Below are 24,970 nucleotides of genomic sequence, written 5' to 3' on the forward strand. Positions count from 1 at the left end.
GATAAGGACCCAAACTGGCGAAGCTTTATTTATTGTGTCTCGCATATACAGTCTATGGTCTCGCCCTAAATTTGCAGCTGGGATAGAATGTGAAAAAAAATTAAGATTGGTTCCCGCAAGACATAATGCGGGAATGTGAGAGCATACAGGTGCCGGTGCTTGAATTTATCAACAATGTTGCAACCTTGTGCGGGAATGTCAGGGGCAGAAACACAAAAGTCTCGCACACGCACACGCACACGCACACGCTTTATTTAGATAAATAATTAAACCGGGTCCCACAGACCCGAACACCATACAAGGGTTAAGTGGATTAGCACTCTGTGTGCTGTGCAGTTTTTAAGAAAGAAAATACAAAAATGTATCGACTAAATAAATGTCCACACCTAATCAAAAAAATCAGTGTCAAAATATAAGAATGAAAAATAGATAGATTTGTACTGCACCTACTGTGATGGAAACTTCTGAAGCAATGGAGACGAGACTTAGAGAGACACAGGGAGAGCAGGAACTTTGATGGCAAACCCTGATGGTTTATTTGGAGCTTCGAGGTGTCACAGCGGTTGCCAAAACCAATTCTGAAGAGCTCTACCCCAGACCCCTGTATTCTGCTAGTTCTGAGAGAATAATCAACATGCTGCATAACAAGATAAAACAGGAGGAGCACTATAACACCTCTATCAGCTGACGCCAACAGGCAGGAATAGGGAGAGAAAACACTGAGAGCACATCAGCCCAAGGTTGCAGGCCTGTGCTCAGTGAGGGCATGCCTCACTGTTTGTACTGCAGTACAACCTGATAAACTGATGAACTGGGTCAAAGTTATGGGCCTAGAAAAATATTTCCCCAACACCTATATGGACAAAAGCATTGGACCACTCATTGAATTCAGGCGTTTCATTCAGTCCCATTGCCACAGGTATATAAAATCAAGCACCTAGCCATGCAGTCTGCCTTTACAAACATTTGTGAAAGAATGGGTCGTTCTACAGAGCTAACTGAATGCAAACGTGGTACTGTAATGTGATGGCACGTTGCAGCAGTTGCAGTTTTCTTCTCTCTTGTTCACTTTGCAATAAGTGGTATTATTGCAAAGGGGAAACGTTTAGGAACCACAGCAACTCAGCCTCCAAGTGGCAGACCACGGAAAGTTACAGAGCGGGGTCGCTGAGTGCTGAGGTAAAGTGCTGAGCTAGTGCTTAAAAGCCGCCAAAGCTCTGCTGACTAAATAACTGCAGAGTTCCAAACCAGCTCTTGCATTAATATCAGCACCAAAAGTGTGCGCCGGGAGCTTCATGGCATGGGCTTCCATGGCCGAGCTGCTACATGCAAGCCTTACATCATCAAGCACAATGCCAAGCGTCGGATGGAGTGGTGTAAAGCACGCCGCCACTGGACTCTGGAGCAGTGGAAACGTGTTCTGTGGAGCGACCAATCACGCTTCTCTATCTGGCAGTCTGATGGACGACTCTGGGTTTGGAGAATGCCAGGAGAACGTTACCTGCCTGACTGCATTGTGCCGACTGTAAAGTTTGGTGGTGGAGGAGGGATAATAATAAAGGAAGTGTTTTTTTCTGGGGTTGGCCTAGGCAAATCTTAATGCTTCATTTTACCAAGTCAATATTGACTATTCTATGCTTCAAACTTTGTGGAAACAGTTTGGGGAAGGCCCTTTTCTGTTCCAGCATGACTGTGCCCCAGTGAACAAAGCAAGGTCCTAAAGGCACGGTTGGATGAGTTTGCTGTGGAAGAACTTGACCTGCCCGCACAGAGCCCTGACCTCGACCCCATTGAACACCTTTGGGATGAACTAGAACAGAGATTGCGAGCCAGGCCCTCTCGTCCAACATCAGTGTCTAACCTCACAAATGCTCTTCTGAAAAATTCCCACAGACACTCTCCAAAATCTTGTAGAAAGCCTTCCCAGAAGAGTGGAAGCTGTTATAGCTGCAAAGGGGGGACCAACTTCATATCAATGCCTATGAATTTGAAGGGGATCTCATAAAAGCTCCTGTAAGTGTAATGTGTAGGTGTTCCAATACTTTTGTCCTTATAGTGTTAGCAAAAAGCATCTATCAGTAAATGGCAGCATCTTCCTGTTTTGAAGAGACAACACCAATTTGGAAACCTGAATACAACAATAAACAATGTTAGTGTAGTGGCCTCCCCTAGTATTGGTTCCATGAAATGGAGGTAACCACTGTAATGTTTGCACAGTTACAGGATTGATCGGAGTGTGGTCCTACATTTGTAGATAAAATCGATTGGCCCCACAGGGGAGGCGTTTAATTCTTGAACGGTGACACAACATTGTTCTGTTATTTACTAAGACAGTTCAGTGACACATTGAAGGATCGATCTGAGGCCTGCAGGAACACAAGTGATGCTCTTGAGACAAATCTAACCACTCTATCATCTGTGTGCCTGTCAGTTCTTAATTTGTTCTCCTTTTCCTACAATGTACCTAAAGTTGGATAGAATTTGCTTCAGATCCATTTTATTGTTTAGTATATTAATGTTGCGTATCATCAGTCATCTTATTTTACTTGCAACACATGACAAAGAATGATAAGAATCTTTCTAATACAAATACACGATAAAGCCTTTTCTTCAAATATTATCAACATCATTTAAGTAGAATCCTTTGCCTCCCTGCTGTCTGTCTTTGTTGCTGTGGTGTGCTGTGGAGGCATCACCTAGGCAGGTTCAACAAACTGTAAGAAAAGGCATTTTCTAATATAGAGCCGAGCTTAGACGCCCAGGAGACAGAGGTAGAGTGTAGACCCCAAAATGGAAGGTTTCTTAGACAAAGCCTTCAACCCTCTATTGGAGCTGACACAGCTATAAAGTACATTTAGTCCCCAGCTCATCTGCTGGAGGTGTACCAGGGGCTGTTATCATTTGTGCCAGTCATCATGCACAGTGCTCACTGCAGCAGCGTCCCAGCCTCAGCCAGGAGGATTCTGAGGCCTGTAATGTCTTCATACGCTGCTCTGGGGCATTTTTAAGCCCCTTTTGCTTTCTTTCAATTTGTTTGTGTTTTCTCTTCGTGCCTTGACAAAATGACAGAAAATGTTTACAGTATAATACAAGCATACAGTATACAACATTCATTATCAACTCATATAGTTGAATCAACTTCTCTCGCATAGCAAAATGAAACAAATAAACAACATTTATGTATTCTTCATACTAACGTCTTAATGCATGCAAACAATTGAGCAAGGGAGTAGAAGATGCAGTTGAGCAAAATGCAAATCTTTTTGTTTTTTTACATAAATCGTTTAAGAAAGTATACTAAGCTCTGTGTTTGGGGTTTTACTATGGTATATGGTGGGATCAAGATGGATAGAACTTGATTGCATCATGTTGCAGAGGTGCTCTTGTATTATGTCCAAGTCTTGTGTTTACAAAGGGGATTCACAAATCATGTGAACCATGTTTCCGTTTTCATAATGACGAAGAAGAGCTGATGGTGCCACATCTGTAAACCTCTGAGGTGTTACATTGACATTTCGGCAAAATGTTCATGTGTCAATACTTTTATTTTTAACATTGCTTCTCTTTCAGTCCCCTTCTCAGGGATAAAGTCTTATGTGGATCCAGATACATATGAAGACCCCACTCAGGCTGTCGAGGAATTTGCCAAAGAGATAGAACCCTCATACATATGCATTGAGAGGGTGATTGGTGCAGGTAAAATGGATAAAAACATGTAAAAACTGTACGTACACACATGTATCCAAGCATCAACTCATACTGCAATGTACATGCATTTCCTGCTTTCATGGCAGGAACAGCACAGAGGTCCCCTGTTTGCAAGAGAAATACATAACACCAGATAGAAGAGGTTATATAATGCAATTATGTTAATCTACGTATGTCCTAAACTCCTATTAAGGGTTACACAGGCATTTTGTAAAAATGGTTGTGAAACAGCTGTGGTAGAGTAATTGTCACATTTTACGTTGAGTAACATCTTTATTTTATGAGAAACCTCATAAAGTTTGAATTAAACATTGTACAGCCACTCTTAGAAAGCTGATTCTAAAGAAATGCATAGTATTGTAAAGGCAGTGCTGCTGACTATGGATAATAATGTTCGCTGGATCGTTACATCTAACAGATTGTGTCTGCTATTTAGCCCATGAGTAATTATGATGGTGCCTCCCATTGATCTAGTTTCTGTAACATGGGCTCCATCTGGTGGAGGCAATGTGTCTTCCACAGATCTTTAAATGGCAAGGCAACTGCAGGAGTCCGTACTGAATTGTGTTAACACAATTATCTGTTTTACATTTTGAAGTTTTAGACTAACAAACTGTGAATCACAATATTTATTTCACCTCCTTTCTTACAGGCAAACACATTAAAATGTCCCAATTTGGGATCAATCATGTATCTCATCTTGAAGTCTATCTTATACTTTACAAAGAACAGGAAATTATATGGGCAGTAGATATGCAATACATGTATTGTTTTCACAATTTCATTATGTTGCTGTGAATACTATTTTGAATCAGTCTTATTATATATGGCAGATGCACCATTGAATGCATTGTGTTGTTTTTATGACAGGTGAATTTGGAGAAGTCTGTAGTGGTCGGTTGCGCATACCTGGAAGGGTGGACATTGCTGTGGCAATAAAGACACTTAAAGGTGGCTATATAGAACAGCAGAGGAGGGACTTTCTGCGAGAGGCTTCAATAATGGGACAGTTTGACAACCCCAACATCATCCGGCTGGAGGGAGTGGTCACTAGGAGTAAGCTGTGTTACTGTGTTTCGCATAGCATCAGCTCATTCCTCTTTAGTCTCTTTTCTTTATTTGTCACTTAACTCCTGTCTTTTGCCTTTCCCTCAGGCAGACCAGTAATGATCGTCGTTGAGTACATGGAAAATGGATCACTTGATTCCTTCCTCCGGGTGAGAGGATAAAATATGTTACAGATGTTTATTTTTATTTAACCAGGAGCCAAAGACTAATTGAGATTAAAAATCTTACTGTACCTGTAAACCTGTTCCCTAAGATAATATTTTCCAACATACATCATATTGATCCTCTCTATCTCTCCCACAACCACTCCAGACACGTGACGGACAGTTCACAGTGCTCCAGCTGGTGGGCATGCTGCGCGGCATCGTAGTTGGCATGACCTTTCTTTCAGAAATTGGTTACATTCACAGAGACCTCGCAGCTCGCAACATCTTGGTGGATGAAAGCCTGGTGTGCAAGGTGTCTGATTTTGGTATGACCAGAGTCCTAGAAGATGACAGTGAAGCAGCCTACACTGCTACAGTGAGTGTGGATCTACAGTTACAGTTACTGCAGGATACTACTGTATAACCTCATTACAGTTAGAAATGCTGAACACCTCATTAATACGTTTTTTCTGTGTTTTTTTTTTGTGTCAGGGAGGAAAGATTCCAATACGCTGGACAGCACCAGAGGCTATTGCTTATGGAAAGTTTTCCACATCTAGTGATGTATGGAGCTACGCCATTGTCATGTGGGAAGTGATGTCATATGGTGAGAGGCCCTACTGGGAGATGTCCAATCAAGATGTAAGCGGCTGACTACATTATACCATCAAAACCATTACAAATAATTTGCATTGGTCATTTGTATTTAACTCATTGATGTTTCTCTCAGGTCATTTTATCAATTGAAGAAGGCTATCGTCTGCCCGCACCAATGGGCTGCCCTGTTACTCTGCACCAGTTAATGTTGCACTGCTGGCAGAAGGAGTCTAACCTGAGACCACGCTTCAACAACGTGCTCTCTTTCCTGGACAAACTCATAATTAATCCCAGTAATCTGCTGGCTCTGGTGAATGATGGGCAGAGGTTAGTATCAACATATACAAACATTTAGCAAAGGACCATACTGGTGATTTTGCAGTTTTAAACGGAAAGAGCTAAATTGATTATTCCATACATTTATTTTAATAAAGTTACCAACTGCTGCTTTAGTTAAGCGTTGACAGCTTGAAAAGACTCTGTAAATGTGATAGAGAGGTGTCAGTAGATGAGAATAATATAGTTTAACATGGGGAATATATGTAAAAGCTGCAATATTAACTGTGATTAAAGGCTCATATTATGCTAATTTCTGCAAGTTCATTTTGATACCACACCTCAGACAATAACCTTGACCCTTTTTTAAGGCAGCTTAAGAAATGTGTCTGAAAATGATTTGTAATAATGTTGTTGAAAACCACTGGCATGGCAATTTGAACAAAATATTTAGATCAACAATATGTTAACTTGTATTTCCAACTTTCTATTTGTCTCCATAGTTACCCTGACTCCCCAGAAGACATGCCAGACTACCCTCTTTTCATCTCTATTGGCGACTGGCTTGACTCCATCAAAATGAGCCAGTATAAGAACAACTTCCTTGCAGCAGGATACACAACACTGGATTCCATTTCAACCATGAGTATAGAGTGAGTGAAGCCACATTTTACAGTGCAGCTACAGCAGTGGCGTCGCCTGGCCTGGGCATCCGGGGCTTTAGCCCCGAATGTTTTTTCTGTAGCCCCGGACAATTCTCCCTCAATAATATAATACATTGACCGTGCTTTACGTGAACCTCATCATGACACAAGAGAGGACGGCAGGAATGTAATTTCCCGTGTTCAGTGAATGCAACAGAGGCATGACACCAGACCAATCAGAGAGTTGCATGGAAATAAACGTGCGTTTGTGTCATTCAAGCTCGGCTCTGTGTGTGTGTGGCAATAGCGCATTTAGTGTGATAGAGAGAGAGAGAGGGAGAGAGAGAGGGAGAGAGAGAGAGAGAGAGGGAGAGAGAGAGAGAGAGAGAGAGAGAGGGGAGAGAGAGAGGGAGAGAGAGAGAGAGAGGGACCGGTGCCAGCAGGGACCGTGTTGTTAGCATCTGGTTAGCTAGCTGATAAACGGACATAAGGAGCTGTTTGTTCCACAAGAAGCTGGAGGAGTCCTCTGCTGACAGACTGAGAGACTCAGGTGAGCTAAAGGACTCTCTGAGTGTTTAGATAGTTTACTTTAGTCTAAGTTATCTCAGTGGGTCTCAAACGGTTTGGTCACAAATGATTCAAAAGATTATTTCCGCGGCACACGTTTATATGATCATTATAGTTATAAAAATAAAGAGAATAAAGGAAAAACAGTTATGAAATACTATATGGCAGTAAAACAAGAATAGAGTTTAAAAGGGGAGTGATTTGTAAAATATCCTTAAAGAAAAAGTAAATCTGTTTACAGTTTTGTTTCAATGTCTTCTCTTAATGTTGCTCTCAAAGTGCACCAGATTGATGCTTTTAACTTCAATATTTAAAAAAAAATCTTCCCGGGGGAGCATCCCCCCGGACCCCCCTAGAGGATGTTAGGTCCCCCCCTCCACTCATAAAAAATAGCACTTTACCCCTGCCTATATGCCGTGAGCTGATTATCGAGCCTTCATTGTAACAGTCGCGAGTATACTGTGTGTGTGCGTGTGGGGAGTGTTGCAGTAGAATATTCCACTGTAGCGCCGCCGCCACTGTGGGCTAAGCCCCGAATGTTTTCAGGTCCAGGCGACGCCCCTGAGCTACAGTATCAAAAAGCCCACTAAAAGGAAACAAGCATCAAAGGAACAGAAAAAGGGTGGAACTGTAATAACATTGATATCACTTTTAACCATCAGCAAGAAATGTTCTGTACAGTATGTATATGTATGTGTTACTATATAACTGCTAGTGTAACAATACAGTATGTTGTCCTTCCTTTCTAAATGTATTTTTTGTTCATATTATAATAATGTGCTTGTTTCAGGTTTAATACAAAACTTCTTCTCCTCTACAGGGACATTAGACGTATCGGGATCTGCTTAATTGGCCACCAGAGGAGAATCATAAGCAGCATACAGTCTCTTCGCCTGCAGCTTCACCACATCCAACAGAGCGGCTTTCAAGTGTGAGACCCTTGCACAAACACAGACTGTGTGTCTGACACACCGAGCCGGAAACAAGACCGACTTCCTTGGCATCGTCATGTAACTAATTGCACAAACACCAGACTATAAGGTGTAGCAGGTAACACTCGCTGCTCCTGTGGGAGTGCTCCGCTGCTAGACACACATATGGTCTAGTTAATTCACTCATCATCGTTTGGACCACCATCAATAGAGCCTCCACAACAACCAACCTCTGTCACCGTCGGCCAAATGCGGTCTCTCTATTAGCTCAGCAACCACTAGCATTCACTTGAATGTAGGACTTATTTTCTCTATTGTCCGTTCAAGTGTTCACCAATACCTCTTCTCTTTCCAAGTGACAATCCAATGGTTTCTATTGACTTTGATTGGTCTCAAGACAGTTACCTCATGACCAGAGAAGATGTGGATAGGATAGAAGGTACGGTAACAATGGTACAGTATGCGATTTTAGTGACAAAGATTCAAGCTGGTTACTGAAACAATTCGTCAGGAATAAAGATCAACAGAATAGTAAATACAATCATGTTTTTTGAGCTTAAGACCGCTGAATGTCAAAAGATTTTATAGAGATGTATATACGTTCTATCCTCATGATAATGCAGTATGTCTTGTACAAAAAGTCTTGTGAAAGTTGTATGTTTTATTCAGTATGGTTGTTCCTTAATAAACAATCCTATTTTAATACTTTGTTTTCTCTCAGACTCTAACCACACAAGGCTCAAATCTCACACACACACACACACGCACACGTATCCATGGAAGCATGCTCTCTCTCTCAAACACACATGCAATATAACTGTCCTCTTAATTGTCACTCAGGAGATTGACACGTTTTCTGGACATGCAGAACTGTCAGGTGAATTTGTGGAACAGGTGCTTACAGTATGGTAGGTTAGATGACATAAGATGTCATTTTTGACAAATTTGAACAATATTCAATTGTTCAACCTGTCCATATTTTACTATAATTGTCCTTTGGAGTTTACATAAATTAAAATACAAATGCGAGATAAAGCAAACACTGCTTAATGAAATACTCACAAAATTGGTAAATGAAACAAGAACATGTGAATAAATAGAAGCTGACTGCATTTGATATATGGCAGGGCTTCAGTTTTATTTTTGCTCGACATACACTTGGGCTGTAGTTTGTGTTTTTTGTATTTGTGTTTCAGTTTTCTCCATTATTTCTGTCTTTCTTACTTTGTTGTTTCATTCCCTTTACTACAGCAGCAGGTGGGAGGAAGCCTTGTTTGGCCGGCAGGGGGCAGGCTTAAATCAGCAGGTCAGCTGGTCTCCCAGCAACACGGTGTAAATAACTTGTTGATTCCCTGTGGGCTGCTGGAGAGCATGAAAGAGCTGAGGAGAAATGAATGAAACACTGATTTGACCCTGGTCATTTAATGAGCTAGATTAAGGCACGGTAAGGTGCATCCTGGAAGCAAGACCCCGAGGCAAAAGTACAGGTACAAATCCAGCTTTACAATACCCTTTTGGAGAGGATAATATAAGCTAACGTTAGCTATCACGTTAGCGTTTACTGTAGCGCTATAGCGTACGATAGTTTATCTATTCAGCTTACTACACACTGTCTTATGTTGTCTTGTAGAATTAGCGATACAAATTGTTCTGGATGATTTACCTGAGGTTTTAGTAGTTCATGCCCATGTTAACATAGCAAGCTGAAGTAATAACCTAGCGGCTAGACGATAGCTGAGGCTAGCTAGCAACAGTAATAACGAGATTAACCACACAGCTGTTAGTGAACGTTAATGACGTTAGAACCTGGTAAGAGCCTTCTAAGCACGTTAGGCTAAGCTAACGGTTAACTAATAAAGGCAACGAGATAATGCGTTTCTTTCTGAAATGCCCAGTTATAAACACGAAAGCCTTCTGTTATCGCTAACATTAAATCAGGTGAAATGTCTTGTAAGGAGTTGGATGTATTTGCTAATTAACCATGTTTAATGTTCTCAAGGAAAACGTTACTCGGTTAGCTTTAGACAGTTTAACTATGCAATGGGAAGGGAAATGCGGTTCAAACCAAAACCACATTCAAAGGAGCAAAACCAAATTGGAGGATAAGATTACGCCAATTAAGTAATTGTAAATGAGTAAAATCAAACATCACCTTTTATTTTGTTATGAGGCTGCATGTAACTATTCCTCAGGAAGATCCACTGAGGAGATTCCTCTCCCAAGATGGACAGAAGTGCAATATATGTCGAGTATGCAGAACAGACCAAAATAATAACAGTATATGTTGTACAATCCATGTCACAAAATGTGAATTAGAACATGTGAAAAAGATGGATCCAGAAGGTTGTCAAGCAGCTTCTAGATGTGGCCAGCATCAGATCTTGAGCCACATAACCTCCAAAATGTAAGCTGGAAAGAAGACAGGCTACTCAAACACAAAAAAAGCACACAAACATACAGGAAGATATCAAATATAGTTCACAAATAGGAGGTCAGCAGCGCCGAATAAATAGCAGTGTAGAAATGCAAAACTGTCACTCTGTAGTAGCTGCTTCAATAGAGGTGCTAATGTAGACCTGTGAAACAACTGAACTGCAATATGTGTATAAGCCGGTGTTACCATTTCTTTTAAGATAATGTATGGCCTGTTTCTTGTAGGTCAAACAGGCAGCTGATGGTTGCTTGCTAGCAAATGGGGCTGTTTGACAAGTTGGCAGCATGGCTGGGGTTGAAGAAGGAGGTAAATGTTCTTTGTCTCGGTTTGGACAACAGTGGAAAAACCACCATCATCAACCAGCTGAAGCCTGCTAATGTAAGTCTGACCAACACTTTCTACACATTGCACCTTTAGGTAGCATTGTTGTATTTCTGATATAACTAAGGTATGCATGTTTCACTCAAAACAGATGGGTTAAGTACAGTACAGAGGTGTCAATAAAAACTGGTTTAGATTCAAATTCTTTATTCACATTTCATTCGGTTTTAATTGGGCCTGGTCCAACGTAACAAAGAGCCTGGTTTATCTTGATGACTGTTTTAAAACAGCCAGATCTTTCTTGACACACCAGTTCTGAAAACTGCAAACGGGGCAAAGTTCTCCCATCTCTCTCTGCCACTCATCTGGAGAATCAAAATCCACAACGTGATCTGACATTTTGTGACAATTCGTTTGAAACCGTTATACAGATGTACTGCTGTCACAGCTGTATGTTTACAGAGTTTTGTTACGGCTTCAAACATGGCTCAGCCTATTATAATCAAGGCGTGTAACTATCCATTTTATAATCATCTTTAAATGTATCTACAGAACACTTGTGATTTTTTGCAGGTTAATGGCTACCGGGAAATAGATGTTTCTAATGTATTCTCATTATTAAGGTTTTTATTTAAAATATGCTGCGTTTGTTTTTCCAGGCCCAGGCACAAGACATCGTCCCAACTATTGGCTTCAGCATTGAGAAGTTTAAGACATCCAGGTAGCTGTTGATCATTAAACAACAATGTGTTGGTCTTTCAATTAAACTGGTCATCCAAAAAATGTTATGTCATCTTCTAATACTAGTATATTTCTGACTTAAATAAATGAATATCATATTGAAGAATTCCATGTGTTTATTCAAACTATACAATGGCAATGAGCGTGTAAAAGCGTTCTCTCTTCTCTTCTTGTAGTCTGTCCTTCACAGTGTTTGACATGTCTGGTCAAGGCAGGTACAGAAACCTTTGGGAACACTACTACAAGTGAGTGTTCTTGCATTTAAAGAAACATAAAAACCAATTCTAGTTGCTGTTAGATGTTCATATTAATTATTATGTTCTCTTTCTTTTCTCTTCTTTCTCAGGGAAGGCCAGGCTATCATATTTGTCATTGATAGTGTAGACAAACTGAGGATGGTAGTAGCCAAAGAAGAACTGGACACATTACTAAACCACCCTGGTACGCTCATATGTTACAGTTTTTAAAAATGTCAACACATTTTTTTTTTGCCAACAACAGATATCTAATATTTACTACTCAAGTTGTCTAGATTTCACATTGTTCCTTACAAGTACAACAGAATGAAATTGCTGATTTATACCACTAACTTCCTCTCACTACAGATATTAAACACAGGAGGATTCCCATCCTGTTCTTTGCAAACAAGATGGATGTCAGGGATGCTCTGTCTTCTGTCAAGGTCTCACAGCTGCTGTGTTTGGCAAATATCAAGGACAAACCCTGGCACATCTGGTATGAACATACATGCAGTAGTGTTTCCATACAAGTATCCAAAGATGTGAAAAAGCCCTAAAAGGATTTTTGTTTTTACTAATCGGACGTGTGGATTTGTTTCAGTGCCACTGATGCTCTGAAAGGAGAAGGTTTACAGGAGGGAGTCGACTGGCTACAAGGTATGATGAGAGTGTGTGTGGTCGATTGTGATCTGCTGGCTGCTTATCCCACAGTGCAGTTTATTAGACATTTTAGGATAAAACAAATGAATGCACAAGAGCTTATTTCCATTGAGGTCCTTTGGGTGTAGTTGTGTAGTGTTCCACTTCATCAACATATGTTTTTTTTCTTTCTATCACGTATAACGCTCGCATTCAAATCCTTCCATAGATCAAATCATACAGTGAGTACTGGGTGTGTTGTAAGTGTGGTGGTATTTAGTATGTTAATGCATAGCTATAAAAGTGTATGTAAACCCCCTTTTCCTTACCATGTTTACTGTGTTTCTATGACGTTAGTCTTAAAATAGCTGAGTGAGCAAATGTTTAATCTGGACCAGGGGTCGGCAACCCCTGGCACGCGTGCCACCGTAACCAGTGGCACACTAGGAATAAGTGTGCAAAATATTTACATTTTATTTTCGGATCCTGAACGAGACCGCCGCCAGAGCGCGTCTCCCCGTTACCTGCAGAAGGAAGCCACGCACGCAACGCAGCCCCGCTCTCTTTAACTCCAGGCGACTTTCTGCCGCTTTCCTCCGTGGTGCAGTGCTGATCGTTTCACCAGAGGAAAGCACTTCACAAATTGCAGTACCCATAAGGAGCTGTACAAATGCAGCAGTTTTTGCGTGGCTGTGTCTTTAGTTGAAAGCCCAGTGGCGATCTGCTCATCTCTCATCGAAATAACATTCTACACAGGGGCAGACTGGCCATGTGTGTTCTGGAGAATCAGAGAACGGACGATCGTCCTTATTATTATGCCGTTTAAACCAATTATTTAAATTTGTTTGTTAAATTCGGCATCATGTAAGTTGCGCTGACAGGTCCACACACTGCTTCCCCGCAGCGAGGCTCCCCCGCCCTCCTGTTGACAGTTCACGAGCGTCGAGCTCTTCACGTGTGGCGCCTTATAATGTGTCGCTTATCTCTGTGATTTAAAGTCAGTTTGGATTCATGGCATGTACAAGAAGTCCAATCACCCATAGAAACGTCTCCTCTAGTGTCATCCATTCCTCTGTTGGTGATCCACATGTTGTATTTGGGTTCCTCCGATATGAGAAACAGTGGTAGATAAATTACACAGTTTGGTTTTGTTGTTTTTACACAACTTGTTCTATATTTAGCTGTATTTAGCTATATATTCAGTGTTTTCCTTTTATTTCCAGATCAAATCAAGACAATGAGAACGTGAAGGAATGAAGATGGATGTGCTGGAAGAAGCAGCATTCATCCAAGTCTTATGTGAAGATTGGTTGACTCTGTTTTCAGAGGTACCATGGGACAGTGATGTTTTTAATTTGGTATTTAGATGGTCAAATAAAATCATTAAATTATTACATGATTCTTCTGGTACTAGTAATGAAAGTACAAATGATACCACTGATAATGCCAAGTCAATGAGAAACATAGAAATTGGAAACTTTAACACATTTTTTTGCAACTTGTTTTCTTTTCAGCGTTTTGAGTTCAAGCTAATAATGTGTTTATTAGCTTTAACTCTCTTTCTAAAGGGGGAGTTACATTTAAACAAAAACATCTATTTATATTATCCCTTCCACTCTTAATATTGTTGTCTACCAGGCCCAGAGGGAACATGATGAGCAACAACACATTATTTTGATTGGTGCTGTCTTCATTTTAGGGAGCATGGATACCTGGAAGGTTTGTAAAAAAGACATGGTTGGGTATGTCATGTTGTATGTGTTAGCCCCTTAACTCTCCCATGTGTTCCACAAATGATATGTGCCAGATTCCTGGAGGAGAAAGCACATGTTTTACAGCTGGTTGATTCAGATTCACACCACATTATACCATTTGTGCGCTTCTCCACTGGCAAAAAAAACAATATTAGATATTTGTGGCCTGATGTGCTACAATCATATTAATTTCCACACAGCAGGGAATACATGCTCAGATTGAATGTCCACTAATTGAAATCAGGTGGCAGTCTCTGCCTGTCTCAAGCCTCCATGCATCAGATAAAAAAAACGTTTAGCAGTGACGTTAAGTACGTGCAATCTGTGTGTATGGGCTATTGCATACAAAATAACGTATAAACTGATACAACTATTGTTATGAAGTGAATGTAAAGTGAATTAGTTTGCTTAAAAATCAGAACTTGTCTTTACAAAGTTATTTCAACCAGTGTTATTTTTTTACTTTGCCTTACTCTATTGCCCAAGTAAAAACCTAATAATATAATTTACTCATTCTACTCCAGTGATTCAAAGGCACACCACTAGAACAAGGAAAACCATCTGCTCAGTCTGCACACAGTTTTTAATGCAATCCTTTGATCATCTGCTTTAGTCTCTGACTGAAAGCTTGCATTAAAAACAATTGCTGTACAGATCAGAGTGTGTGTTTGCTTTTAGCTTTTGTGCATCACCTCATCTGAACTTAATAGAAAGGAAGGGGTGTTACTGTTTCTGAGTAATGTCAGGGCAAAGAGTATCAACTGACCAACATGTACATTCAAATATTTTAAATAATAGTGTTTTATATAATATACATACGCAGCTTTATCATGTTCTTTAATTTCTCTTCTGCAGAACTATTTTAATAACCACTATGTAGTCAGAAAATATCAGCTTGATATCACCCATGGGTGTAGACACTGTAAAATGTACGACAAGAATGCATGGGGTGGATAGGATGAAAAAACGATTCCTTTACGTTTTGTTTTTGTTTAGTTATTTAAGTCGTGAGTGAATGAAAAGAAAAATCATGCTTCGTCGGGGCCACCAACAGATCTACCAATCCTTCATATCAAGTACTTTATTTTAGTTTGAAGACAAGAAACACAAGCTGGAAAGTGTAGTTTTGTTGCTTTTTGAAATATATAACTATGGTTTATTTTGCAAGTAGACATAACCAATGGAAATGGATCTTCCTGTTACTTTAAGCCCACTCATATCAGTGTCTTCGTGTAGACCACTGGGGGACGCCCAAGTCCAAGATATTGAAATTGTGCTTGTAGGTGCTTTAAGGTCACCACATTGATTTTGTAATATATTGTCTATTTCTAACTAAGACATTTCAGAGTGAAGATTTACTTTCCAGGTTCATATCCTTAAGACACCATATGTTATCCATAACAAGGAGAGGAGTCCTGTGAGACCATGTTTCATATTCTCCTGACATCTAATTCAAAACGAAGACCCTGTGAGCACTAGTTCACTTTAGCATCAGATATGTTATAGATTGTTACTAAATTAACTTTGTTGTTGATAACATTGTACGTGTTTATTTTTAAGAATAAATACTGTGTAAAATGAATATTGGTTCATGATTTGGAAACATGACTCATGCTATCTTCTCGTGCTTTCTGTCTCTCTCATTCTATGTACCTCTCTCACGAACATCTCGAGCGTGCCAGCAACAGCTGCTCATTAAACATTGAGTCCTCAGCCCTGTAGAATGTATTTGGTTAAACATAAACATTTGTCGGTTGTACAAGTTGATTCCATTTTTTATTATTTGTAGTGACACATTGTGTTAATCCGTTAAAATAAAGAAGGAACCGTGTAGTTAGCATCATCAAGCCTCAAACAAGTAGATACTCAGCCTCAGTGTTTGGTTTGAGAAAGTGTCAAGTTCATGTGGCAGCCATCTGTCAAACATGCAGTTAGAAAGCTGTCCAGCTGTCTTCCGGATGTTTTAGATTTTGGCATCAGTATCAGACTGAATCAGATGTCAAACTTAATCACAGTCAAGTTAACAGTATTGCGATTGCTTAACTTTATTTGTGGCAAACTGATCAAAGATTGAATTAGAAGTTATATGGCCCATAGTGTTATTAATAGAAAAAACTTCAGAAATAAAAAATGTATTAGAAAATGAAATGACCCACAAATGAACGATTACAATGTGAAATGAATGAATATTTATCAAAAAATAATTAGCGTATATTTCACATCTCACAAGACTTCACGATGCAGTCCTATCAACCGATACAATTAAACACAATTTAAATGATGTCCAACAATGTAAACCTTCAAATACAGAATATATTGGCCTCTGTCCTTGGTGCTCAAACGGGTTTGTTGCCACAAGGGGGCACTGTGTGTTTCTACAGGTCAAAAAATAACCTCGTCAGTCTTTCCCTTTATGAGCTGAGACCTCAGACCTCTTTAGCAAAGAACTACTCCTTTACACCGTCCTCATAGTGTGTGTGTGTGTGTGTGTGTGTGTGTGTGTGTGTGTGTGTGTGTGTGTGTGTGTGTGTGTTTTAGCTTCTTCTTTTAAAGTCAGACTGTATCATTAAATCTCTCCAGCAGCTCTTCAGGATCCATCCTAATTGGATGTCTGTCAGTTTTAACAAGAGTAGCCGAGATTAAACGATTTAAAGCAGAGGCAGCCATTAAGTAGACGCAGTTGCTTGATATATCCAGAAGAGAAAGTGGCAGGCATACATACCCAAATGGTTTCTAATTGCTCAAAGATGGGGAGCATTTCAGTCAAATAATTATTCCACTTTGGGCCCAAGTTTCGAGGTTAACAAGCCTGGGTGAGATCCAATTCTTGATGAGCGTTACATTAAAGCACCTTTTTGCGTTCGTCATTCGCACCAATACTCTGCTCCTGTTGAGCAAACTTAATTGCGGTTGTAAGGTAAAATGCCAGCTGTATAGATGGTGACAGCTGATAAAAGGCCACATGAAGTATGGCTGCGCAATTAGGGCCGTTACGCGTCCGGTCTGGAGGAACAGGAGCCACTGGAAGCATATACTTCAAGCACAAAGTAGTACAATAAAGATAATAAAATAAAACGGTGATAATAAAATACATATTAAGCTATTAAGAGGTACAAAAATAGTAATACAAAAAACAAACAACAATCCACATTGAGCGAAGGAATCTCTCCCACGTCCTCAGCCAGTAGCCTACACTCTGACGTGTTTCCATGCAAGGTGCTTAATAAGAACGACGTTTGGTTCCTCTGACGTGTGTATCAGCCCGCTGACGGCACATGCCCCCTTATAAGCCTCGTAAGTCACCCGGAGACCTCCACCAACGTTTCATTTCACTGTTCCTCGCGGTGCAAAGGGGGAAACAAGGCTCTTAAAAACATCCAACTGTTCTGCTCTCTTTTTCCATACTCAGGTGCCCCAGCACATGACTTTAGAAATACTTAAGGTAAGTTCTGCATGTGTTTTCTAAGCTTTGGTAAACTGTTTGACTGCGTTTATCATATTTTAGAGTATGATATATTTTTTATTTGAGCAGGACCAAAGTGCAGATCTTCATGTTGAGGGTCATTATCCACAATATCATTTGGATAAGGCTGTTTTGAACCAAGGGTGTTTATATCTTAGTCGTGAATGCTGTGCGTAATTGGAATTTTACGCGCAAGTGTCCGGATAGAAGGACAAACAACGAAAAGAGAAAAAGGGTTTGATCAAAATGCGCAGCTAGAAGACAAACTGCGATTATTTTCAAAAATGTTCACATATTTGTTTGATTATTTTCTTAAAAATGTATATAGGAAATAACATTTAGGCATAATTTTGTGTGAATTAAAGGGAATGTATTTTAACTTCATTTTTCTTTGTTTGAAGGAATATAAATAGATTAATAGAGCCGCCAGGTTTGTTTTTTTATACATTTTCACGTTACTTTTCTGAAAATGAAGAGGGAGATTCGACGCAAATAACCTGTTCTGAGTTTGGAGAGACATGCTTATATAGCTTTCATGACCAATCGACCGCATTGAGTCCATTAAATCAGCTAATTAAACATTTGTGGTGGCTATTTTATTACAGCATTCCCGTTCAACAAGTCAATGCAGTTTTGAACATCTGATCCAACTACAACCAGCTGAAAATCTAAAATGTATCTTTATATTAAACGAACCGAAAACTCAAAATGGTGCAGAAGCTTAATCCCAATTTATTGTTCTTTTTTATTATTATTTTATTTACATATGATACTTTTGTATCCGTGTGGCAGCAGGTCTCCATGCCCTCCCGTTCCTAGCGGCATACCGGTGCGACAATGACCATCCATGTAGAGGGGCTTGTGGCTATCGCGATCTTCTATCTACTGATCCTGGTTGTGGGCATCTGGGCGGCATGGAAGAACAAACACTCCGGGGAGGCGGAGGGGACCAACCGCAGCGAGACCATCATGGTGGGAGGGAGAGACATCGGATTATTTGTCGGTGGATTTACCATGACAGGTAAAGTTTGTATGTAATGCTCAATAAAACTGTGATTTTATTAGGGATGTTTCTTTAAAAAAGGCTTTAAAGTTTATGTTGTGGCAATTTAGCACTCACAACAGGAAATAATGAAACAGAGGAATCAATAAAACACAAACACAGATATAGTTGATCAATTATTATTTCGTTGTACAACAATCAATAATAATGAGGAAAACATTACCTTTGCTCTCAAGCAGTGATAGTAATGCTCCAACAAAGTAGAAATTTCACACAGTCTATATAGGTTTCTAAATGACACACGAACATTTTCCCTAACCATGTTTAACTAGCACACGAACATCATGTTTTCCAAATGGACGCACCAACATCAGAGCAACATGTATGTTCCAGATGTCGAAAGGTCATTATCTCATGACGTCTTTAGGAGTCTTGCAGGATATGAATTTCCCCATTAACAACACATATCCTACGTTTGCACATGAACGCAAACACTTTCTTTACATTAACTAACACACGAACCTCTATAACGATGATTAGAATCTAATCAGCCTCTTTATACTTCCTCTCACATTGGGTCAGTTTGACTTAACGTGGGTACATCTGCTGATAATTGCAAAGACCATTGATAATTAGCAAAGAGACTCATGGGCCTCTTCTAAATCTGGAAACTGTAATTCAATAACATACAGTCATTATAGTTATATTGAGAAGGTCCAAGACTTGACATAACATTTGCATTGTAATCTCTAGACAAGTTTATTCTTTCCTTTTTTTGTACGCGTAAAGAATCAGATGTTTTTTGCTGAACAGAATTGTTTGAGTATTTTTGTTTTACTTAAATAAATGGCAATTAAACTCTGTTAGACTCTGTCATACATTTTGTAAGAACTTCTCAGATATCTCTACTCCTACTAAAATGGTCAAGTTAAATGTTATTTTAAATCTGCGTTTTCTCCACTGACATGTTTCTTGTGTACGATTTTCCAGCGACCTGGGTTGGAGGAGGATATATAAATGGCACAGCTGAGTATGTGTATCTACCTGATTATGGCTTGGCTTGGGCACAAGCTCCCTTTGGATATGCCCTCAGCCTTGTTGTGGGTGAGTTGTTAAATCACTATAAAACACATGCTTAATATTACTTGTGTTCAGGCGTATAACAATAGATTTTTGTTAGTTGTTTCTACGTTTATACATTTAAACTTACCTAGTGACTACATACCTGATTGCAATTATTGAGGTGCTTATACTGTAAAACCGTCACTGGTGCCATTCATCCTTATAAGAGGGCTAACTCTAACTCCCCTTGTTAAATCCTAAACCTGGTTTTCACTGTAGATTATCAGCCTCTTTTTTGTTTCATTATTAGTTTTGTCAATTTTAACAGATGAATTAAAAGAAACTGTGCAAAATTAAGCCATTTGAATATACATGAGGGCAAACTTGAGTACAAGAGGCAGTTTAATCTAGACCTATGGCCTGTGGATGGCTGGTACCTTCTAATGTATCCACTCTTTGTCTCAGGTGGCCTTTTTTTCGCTAAGCCCATGCGCTCAAGAGGTTACGTCACCATGTTGGACCCCTTCCAGCAGATATATGGGAAACGTATGGGTGGACTCCTCTTCATACCTGCACTCATGGGAGAGATCTTCTGGTCTGCTGCCATCTTATCTGCCCTTGGTAAGTTTCTGTCAACAATACAAAAAAGATTATTGTGGGATCATATGATTAAAGTGAGTGTTGTCTATATGATGTTGCAGTGACCATAATACCTGTTTGCTCATGACCATAGGTGCCACTCTGAGTGTCATTGTGGACATCAACATCAAGATGTCAGTGGTTATCTCAGCTCTCATTGCAATCTTTTACACCCTGGTTGGAGGACTTTACTCTGTGGCCTATACTGACGTGGTGCAGCTCATCTGTATCTTTATCGGCCTGGTACGTTTATGTTGAGCAGTAGTAAGAGTATTGATTGTCAATAGTGTCATTAGATTTGGTTCTTGAGTAGATGTATTACATTTCTTGCACAACATGTACTTTGACCTTGACCTTAAAAATGCTAAAACACTCTAACTAATTTTCACATATGAAAGGTGCAAAGTGTGACAAAAATGAATTTGTGACAAATTCTCCAGAAGTTATTTTACCATTTTGCTTATAGGTATTTGGTGTTTATTGCTGTGCTTGTTTCTGGTTGTCTGCAGTGGATCAGTGTCCCTTTTGCTTTGACCAACCCCGCGGTGTCAGACATCACCGTTACTGCGGTGAAGCAGGTGTACCAGTCTCCTTGGAGAGGCAGCATCGGCAAGAACGACACCTGGGTCTGGATCGACAACTTCTGCCTCCTGGTACAGTCACCAGTTATTCACCTCTGAATTGTATAACCAATAATTGGTCTGCTTACTAATTAACTAACTAACTAAATACCATCAAGTTGAGTAGACAGTCAGAGAATGAATCAGTCATTAAAAATGGAATATATTCCAGCTCTTTTCAAAATCAGTGGGTTCTTATGAAGAGGAATTTCATGCCCTCCTGTTAAATGTGTTTTACAAAGTGTTTACTTTCCAGATTAAGAGTCTAAGGCTAAGTCCCAGTGAGGCACATTTGTGAGTTTGGGCTATAAAGCCAAAAGAGAACTAAAGTTATGCGAGTGTTATTCACTGGTCTTTAAATGTGCTACAGATGCTTGGAGGAATACCCTGGCAGGTGTATTTCCAGAGGGTCCTGTCGGCCTCCTCGGCCACCTACGCCCAGGTCCTCTCCTTCCTGGCTGCTTTCGGGTGCCTGGTCATGGCCGTGCCCTCCGTTCTCATCGGGGCCATTGGGGCCTCCACAGGTTAGAGAGCTCACAGTCTGTGTTTGTGGTTGTTTTGGGGAGGGGGATGCTCTGGGTGGGTACATGTTGCCCTTAGATCTAAAAAGAGCCTGGTAAATAGCAGCTGGTGCACCTCATCCATAATGAAGCAAGATGCCATTTAATAACCACACTAGCTGTGTACATATTACATTAGAGGGAGGCAAGGGACCAAATTAGTGGTTTGATCTCCAGATTTCCAGGCGTAGGATTCCTCAGTGAACACCAGGATATACAACTTTATTTTGTCTCGTTTTATCATGAAATTAATAATCACAAGCAAACATTATTACACAATCGAAATGACACAGGTCTTGGTCAAGTTCAACCTTGCTTATATGTATTTCCAGTCAATTGTTTTTTACTTGAGTTTGATACTATTCTAAAACTGATTTCATGAGCATAAACATTGAAAAAAAAAAAAATAGAAACTAAGTGAAAAATAAATATTGCAATGCTAATAGTTGTGCATGTTTTGTAGCAATTGTATGTTTTACAATATGATGAGTAATCTAAGGCTTACATTGTATTTTACATAATAGTTAATAGAATTTCCGAAAAATTGGAAAAGTTGGTTTCTCTGGAGGCGAGATTAATATTTATTTATGTCACAGTACATGTATACTAGGCACACTGGATATGTCATGTGATCTCTCTGTTGCTCAGACTGGAACCAGACGAGTTATGGGGCCATCGCTCCTAAAGATAGGGACCAAGCCGACATGATTCTACCCATCGTGCTCCAACATCTTTGCCCTCCATTCGTCTCTTTCTTCGGACTTGGTGCAGTGTCTGCAGCTGTCATGTCCTCCGCAGACTCATCCATCCTTTCAGCAAGCTCCATGTTTGCCAGGAACATCTACCAACTTGCTTTCAGACAGTCCGTAAGTACCTGTGTTTGCCCTGAAGTCATCTGAAGTTTTCTGTCAGAGTTTATACAGAACCCATGTTTCTTTGACTGTCCTGCACATGTCACAATCCTTTCTTCATTCTTCTCTACCTCCTTAGGCGTCTGACCGTGAGATCGTATGGGTGATGCGCATCACTATCTTTGTATTCGGTGGCCTTGCTACACTGATGGCGCTTGTGACCGGGACAGTTTACGGGCTGTGGTACCTGAGCTCAGATCTGGTTTACGTCATCATCTTCCCCCAGCTGATCAGCGTGCTCTTTGTCAAAGGCACCAACACGTACGGCTCTGTGGCTGCCTACCTGTTCGGCATGCTGCTGCGTATAGGTGGAGGTGAGCCCTACCTGCGGATGCCCCCTTTCATTTATTACCCTGGATGGACCACTGAGCAGAGGATACACCACATGACCGGAGAGATGGAGGATGTGGTTGTCCAGAAGTTCCCCTTTAAGACCGTCTCCATGTTGGCCTCCTTTCTGGGTAACGTTGCTGTCTCCTACCTGGCAAAGTACCTGTTTGAGAGCGGCAAGATTTCACACAAATACGACTTCCTGGATGCAGTGGTGTCCAAGCACAGTGGAGAGATTATGGATAAGACGACGCTTGTGACCCGTGGAAACAACATTGGGCTGTCGGAGATGGCGCCCGTCAAACCGCGGCTGAGCGTGACCTTGGCGGCGGCCTTCAAACGGCGAGACACACTGGCGGCTGAAACAGTGGAGGAGGAGGATGAGTCCAGCCCTGATTCCTCCCACCATGATGAATAATGACAATCTCAGGATGTTATTTAAAAAAGAAAAAAACTTGAGAGTGAACTGTCAGAGAACTGGTTACTCTGTCTGACCTTCCAAAAAGAAAAAGGACGAGCAAACATCCGCCCTTGGGACTACAGAAGTACCACAACCAGCATGTGGTGATACCAGCCACATGGCGGATGTATAAAGTAGCAGCCTGCTAATGTCAGGACATGAAGTTCTCTTTCTGTGAAATACATCAAGCATTCACTCATATAGTACTTAGATAGTAGGGTGTACAGCATCCGTTTTGATTGGTCGACTTAAAGAAAACTGTCTTATTTTAAATGATTTTTTCCTTATTTATCACTAAGAAAAAAGCAGATCAAACTGGAGGAGACGTGAGTGCAGATAGAGATGCTGCATGCAGTTTCTGCAGAGGAGAAGTAGTGCAATATTTGATGAGGTAGGAAATGGCAAGTATTTAACAAGAAGCAAGTGATGGCACAAGCATAGTTGGAAGGTGGAGGGTTTACTGTATGTACCACATCAATAAAAGCAATAACACATACACATAGTTTGAACGCCTGTTCAAAATAGGATTGTGAGAGTGGAAGGAAAAAAGGAAAAGGAAAACAAAAGTAAGAAAAACCCTCAACTCATTAAGTTTGATACAGTTTTGACAGGCTTATTCACAAAAACTGGTAAACACATGATGACTGTGAATCAGGAAAGAAACAATCATTGTATTAAGCTAAGTAGAAAATATACAAGTAGCAAGAGTAGTTGACTTGAAGCATTAGCTGATATTCTCTTTAATGTCAGGTGTAGATTTTATTCATAACTATCAGTGTAAATTAGTGTTTAAAATGATCTTATATTAAGCTGCCTTAATGAAGCTCGTAAAAACAGAAAGTTGAATTCCCACAGTTCTGACAGGACTCTGGCTCGGAACAAAGACTTGAATATGAATGTAACCTCTACAAAAAGATCTCAATATATCGAGTAGTGAACTTCTACTGCTGTTTGTGTATGTTTTGTTTGTGATTTTGCAAAGTCAAGCAGTAGCTATTGTAAACAATGTGGCGGCAGGTCCTGCTTCACGTATATATTCAGCAGTACAGAATATTTTCACTGTGAAGTGTATGTTTGTATAAATATGGAGAATAATACATAGATAACAAATTATGCTGTTTAAAAATGTTCATATAAGATAGAAAGGATGCTGTCTAAATGTTTATTTATTTTTGATGTCATAAAAGATGAAACAATAAAAAAAGAACAAAATATTTCAGGAAAATATATAAATTCTACTTTTGGAGCAAGATAAAATTGGTATGACACATTTCTTCTTCTGACAAACACTGAATACTGGAGTCATTATGTTATCTAATTTATTTTAAAATTATTTAAACATTTTAATTAATTAAAATGATATTTCTTAGCTGTTTATTGGTGGTGATGCTGAAACATGAAAAACATCGTGGATGAGAATGTGAGGCATGGGATGACTTTGAACAAAGCTATGTTGACTTGTGTTTAACCAATCATTTTACTGTTGGATTGTCGTATGTTTTTAAACTTAACTTTAAAGGTACAATTATCTTGAGAGAAAGAGCAATTATCAGATTTTGCTGTCCTAGTCTGTAATTATTGTACGGCCCTGTTAGAGGGTCCTTGTTTAAAAGGGATATATTTTTCCATATTTTATTGTTAAGCTTAAAATATTGTATCTCAAGCTTCAGACTTTCATCTGTCTGTTATTGTAAAACATGTATATGCATTTTTTAGGTTAACATATTTCTTTAGAAAAAGGTTGCATTTGCAGGCGGCCCCAGCTCTTCTTGTCTGTCGGGCCCTTCAGCTAGCTGGATGGTAGGCGGACAATGAGAACATGTCCGAAAACGTGACTGAAATTACAATCGCTTGGC

At 39.9% G+C, this 24,970-nt stretch overlaps 3 protein-coding genes across 3 annotated transcripts in view; all 3 read left to right on the forward strand.

The window, feature by feature from the left end:
- Positions 1-8,625, forward strand: part of LOC117471543 (ephrin type-A receptor 6-like) — a 50,715-nt gene extending 42,090 nt beyond the window's left edge. Inside the window, exons 13-20 of the mRNA XM_034116634.1 lie at positions 3,571-3,696; positions 4,579-4,764; positions 4,864-4,925; positions 5,089-5,298; positions 5,415-5,564; positions 5,653-5,846; positions 6,299-6,448; positions 7,827-8,625. Coding sequence (XP_033972525.1) covers positions 3,571-3,696; positions 4,579-4,764; positions 4,864-4,925; positions 5,089-5,298; positions 5,415-5,564; positions 5,653-5,846; positions 6,299-6,448; positions 7,827-7,941 — 1,193 coding nt within the window. The 3' untranslated portion in view covers positions 7,942-8,625. The remainder of the gene's footprint in view (positions 1-3,570; positions 3,697-4,578; positions 4,765-4,863; positions 4,926-5,088; positions 5,299-5,414; positions 5,565-5,652; positions 5,847-6,298; positions 6,449-7,826) is intronic.
- Positions 8,626-9,240: 615 nt separating this feature from the next.
- arl6 (ADP-ribosylation factor-like 6) lies at positions 9,241-15,779 on the forward strand. The gene is made up of 8 exons (XM_034116636.1): positions 9,241-9,425; positions 10,597-10,750; positions 11,353-11,414; positions 11,611-11,679; positions 11,781-11,875; positions 12,040-12,169; positions 12,275-12,330; positions 13,536-15,779. Exons 2-8 carry the CDS (start codon positions 10,631-10,633, stop codon positions 13,559-13,561), a joined length of 558 nt encoding a protein of 185 aa, XP_033972527.1. The 5' UTR covers positions 9,241-9,425; positions 10,597-10,630; the 3' UTR covers positions 13,562-15,779.
- A 2,587-nt stretch (positions 15,780-18,366) lies between these two features.
- On the forward strand, positions 18,367-24,290 carry slc5a7a (solute carrier family 5 member 7a). Its single transcript, XM_034116847.1, has 8 exons — positions 18,367-18,550; positions 19,523-19,636; positions 20,060-20,215; positions 20,328-20,476; positions 20,743-20,886; positions 21,224-21,377; positions 22,062-22,279; positions 22,404-24,290. The coding sequence occupies exons 1-8, from the start codon at positions 18,367-18,369 to the stop codon at positions 23,070-23,072; spliced, it is 1,788 nt and encodes a 595-aa protein (XP_033972738.1). The 3' UTR covers positions 23,073-24,290.
- Positions 24,291-24,970: the final 680 nt, after the last annotated feature.

Source organism: Trematomus bernacchii, unplaced genomic scaffold (genome assembly GCF_902827165.1).
Source record: "Trematomus bernacchii unplaced genomic scaffold, fTreBer1.1, whole genome shotgun sequence".
Classification (NCBI taxonomy): Eukaryota; Metazoa; Chordata; class Actinopteri; order Perciformes; family Nototheniidae; genus Trematomus; species Trematomus bernacchii.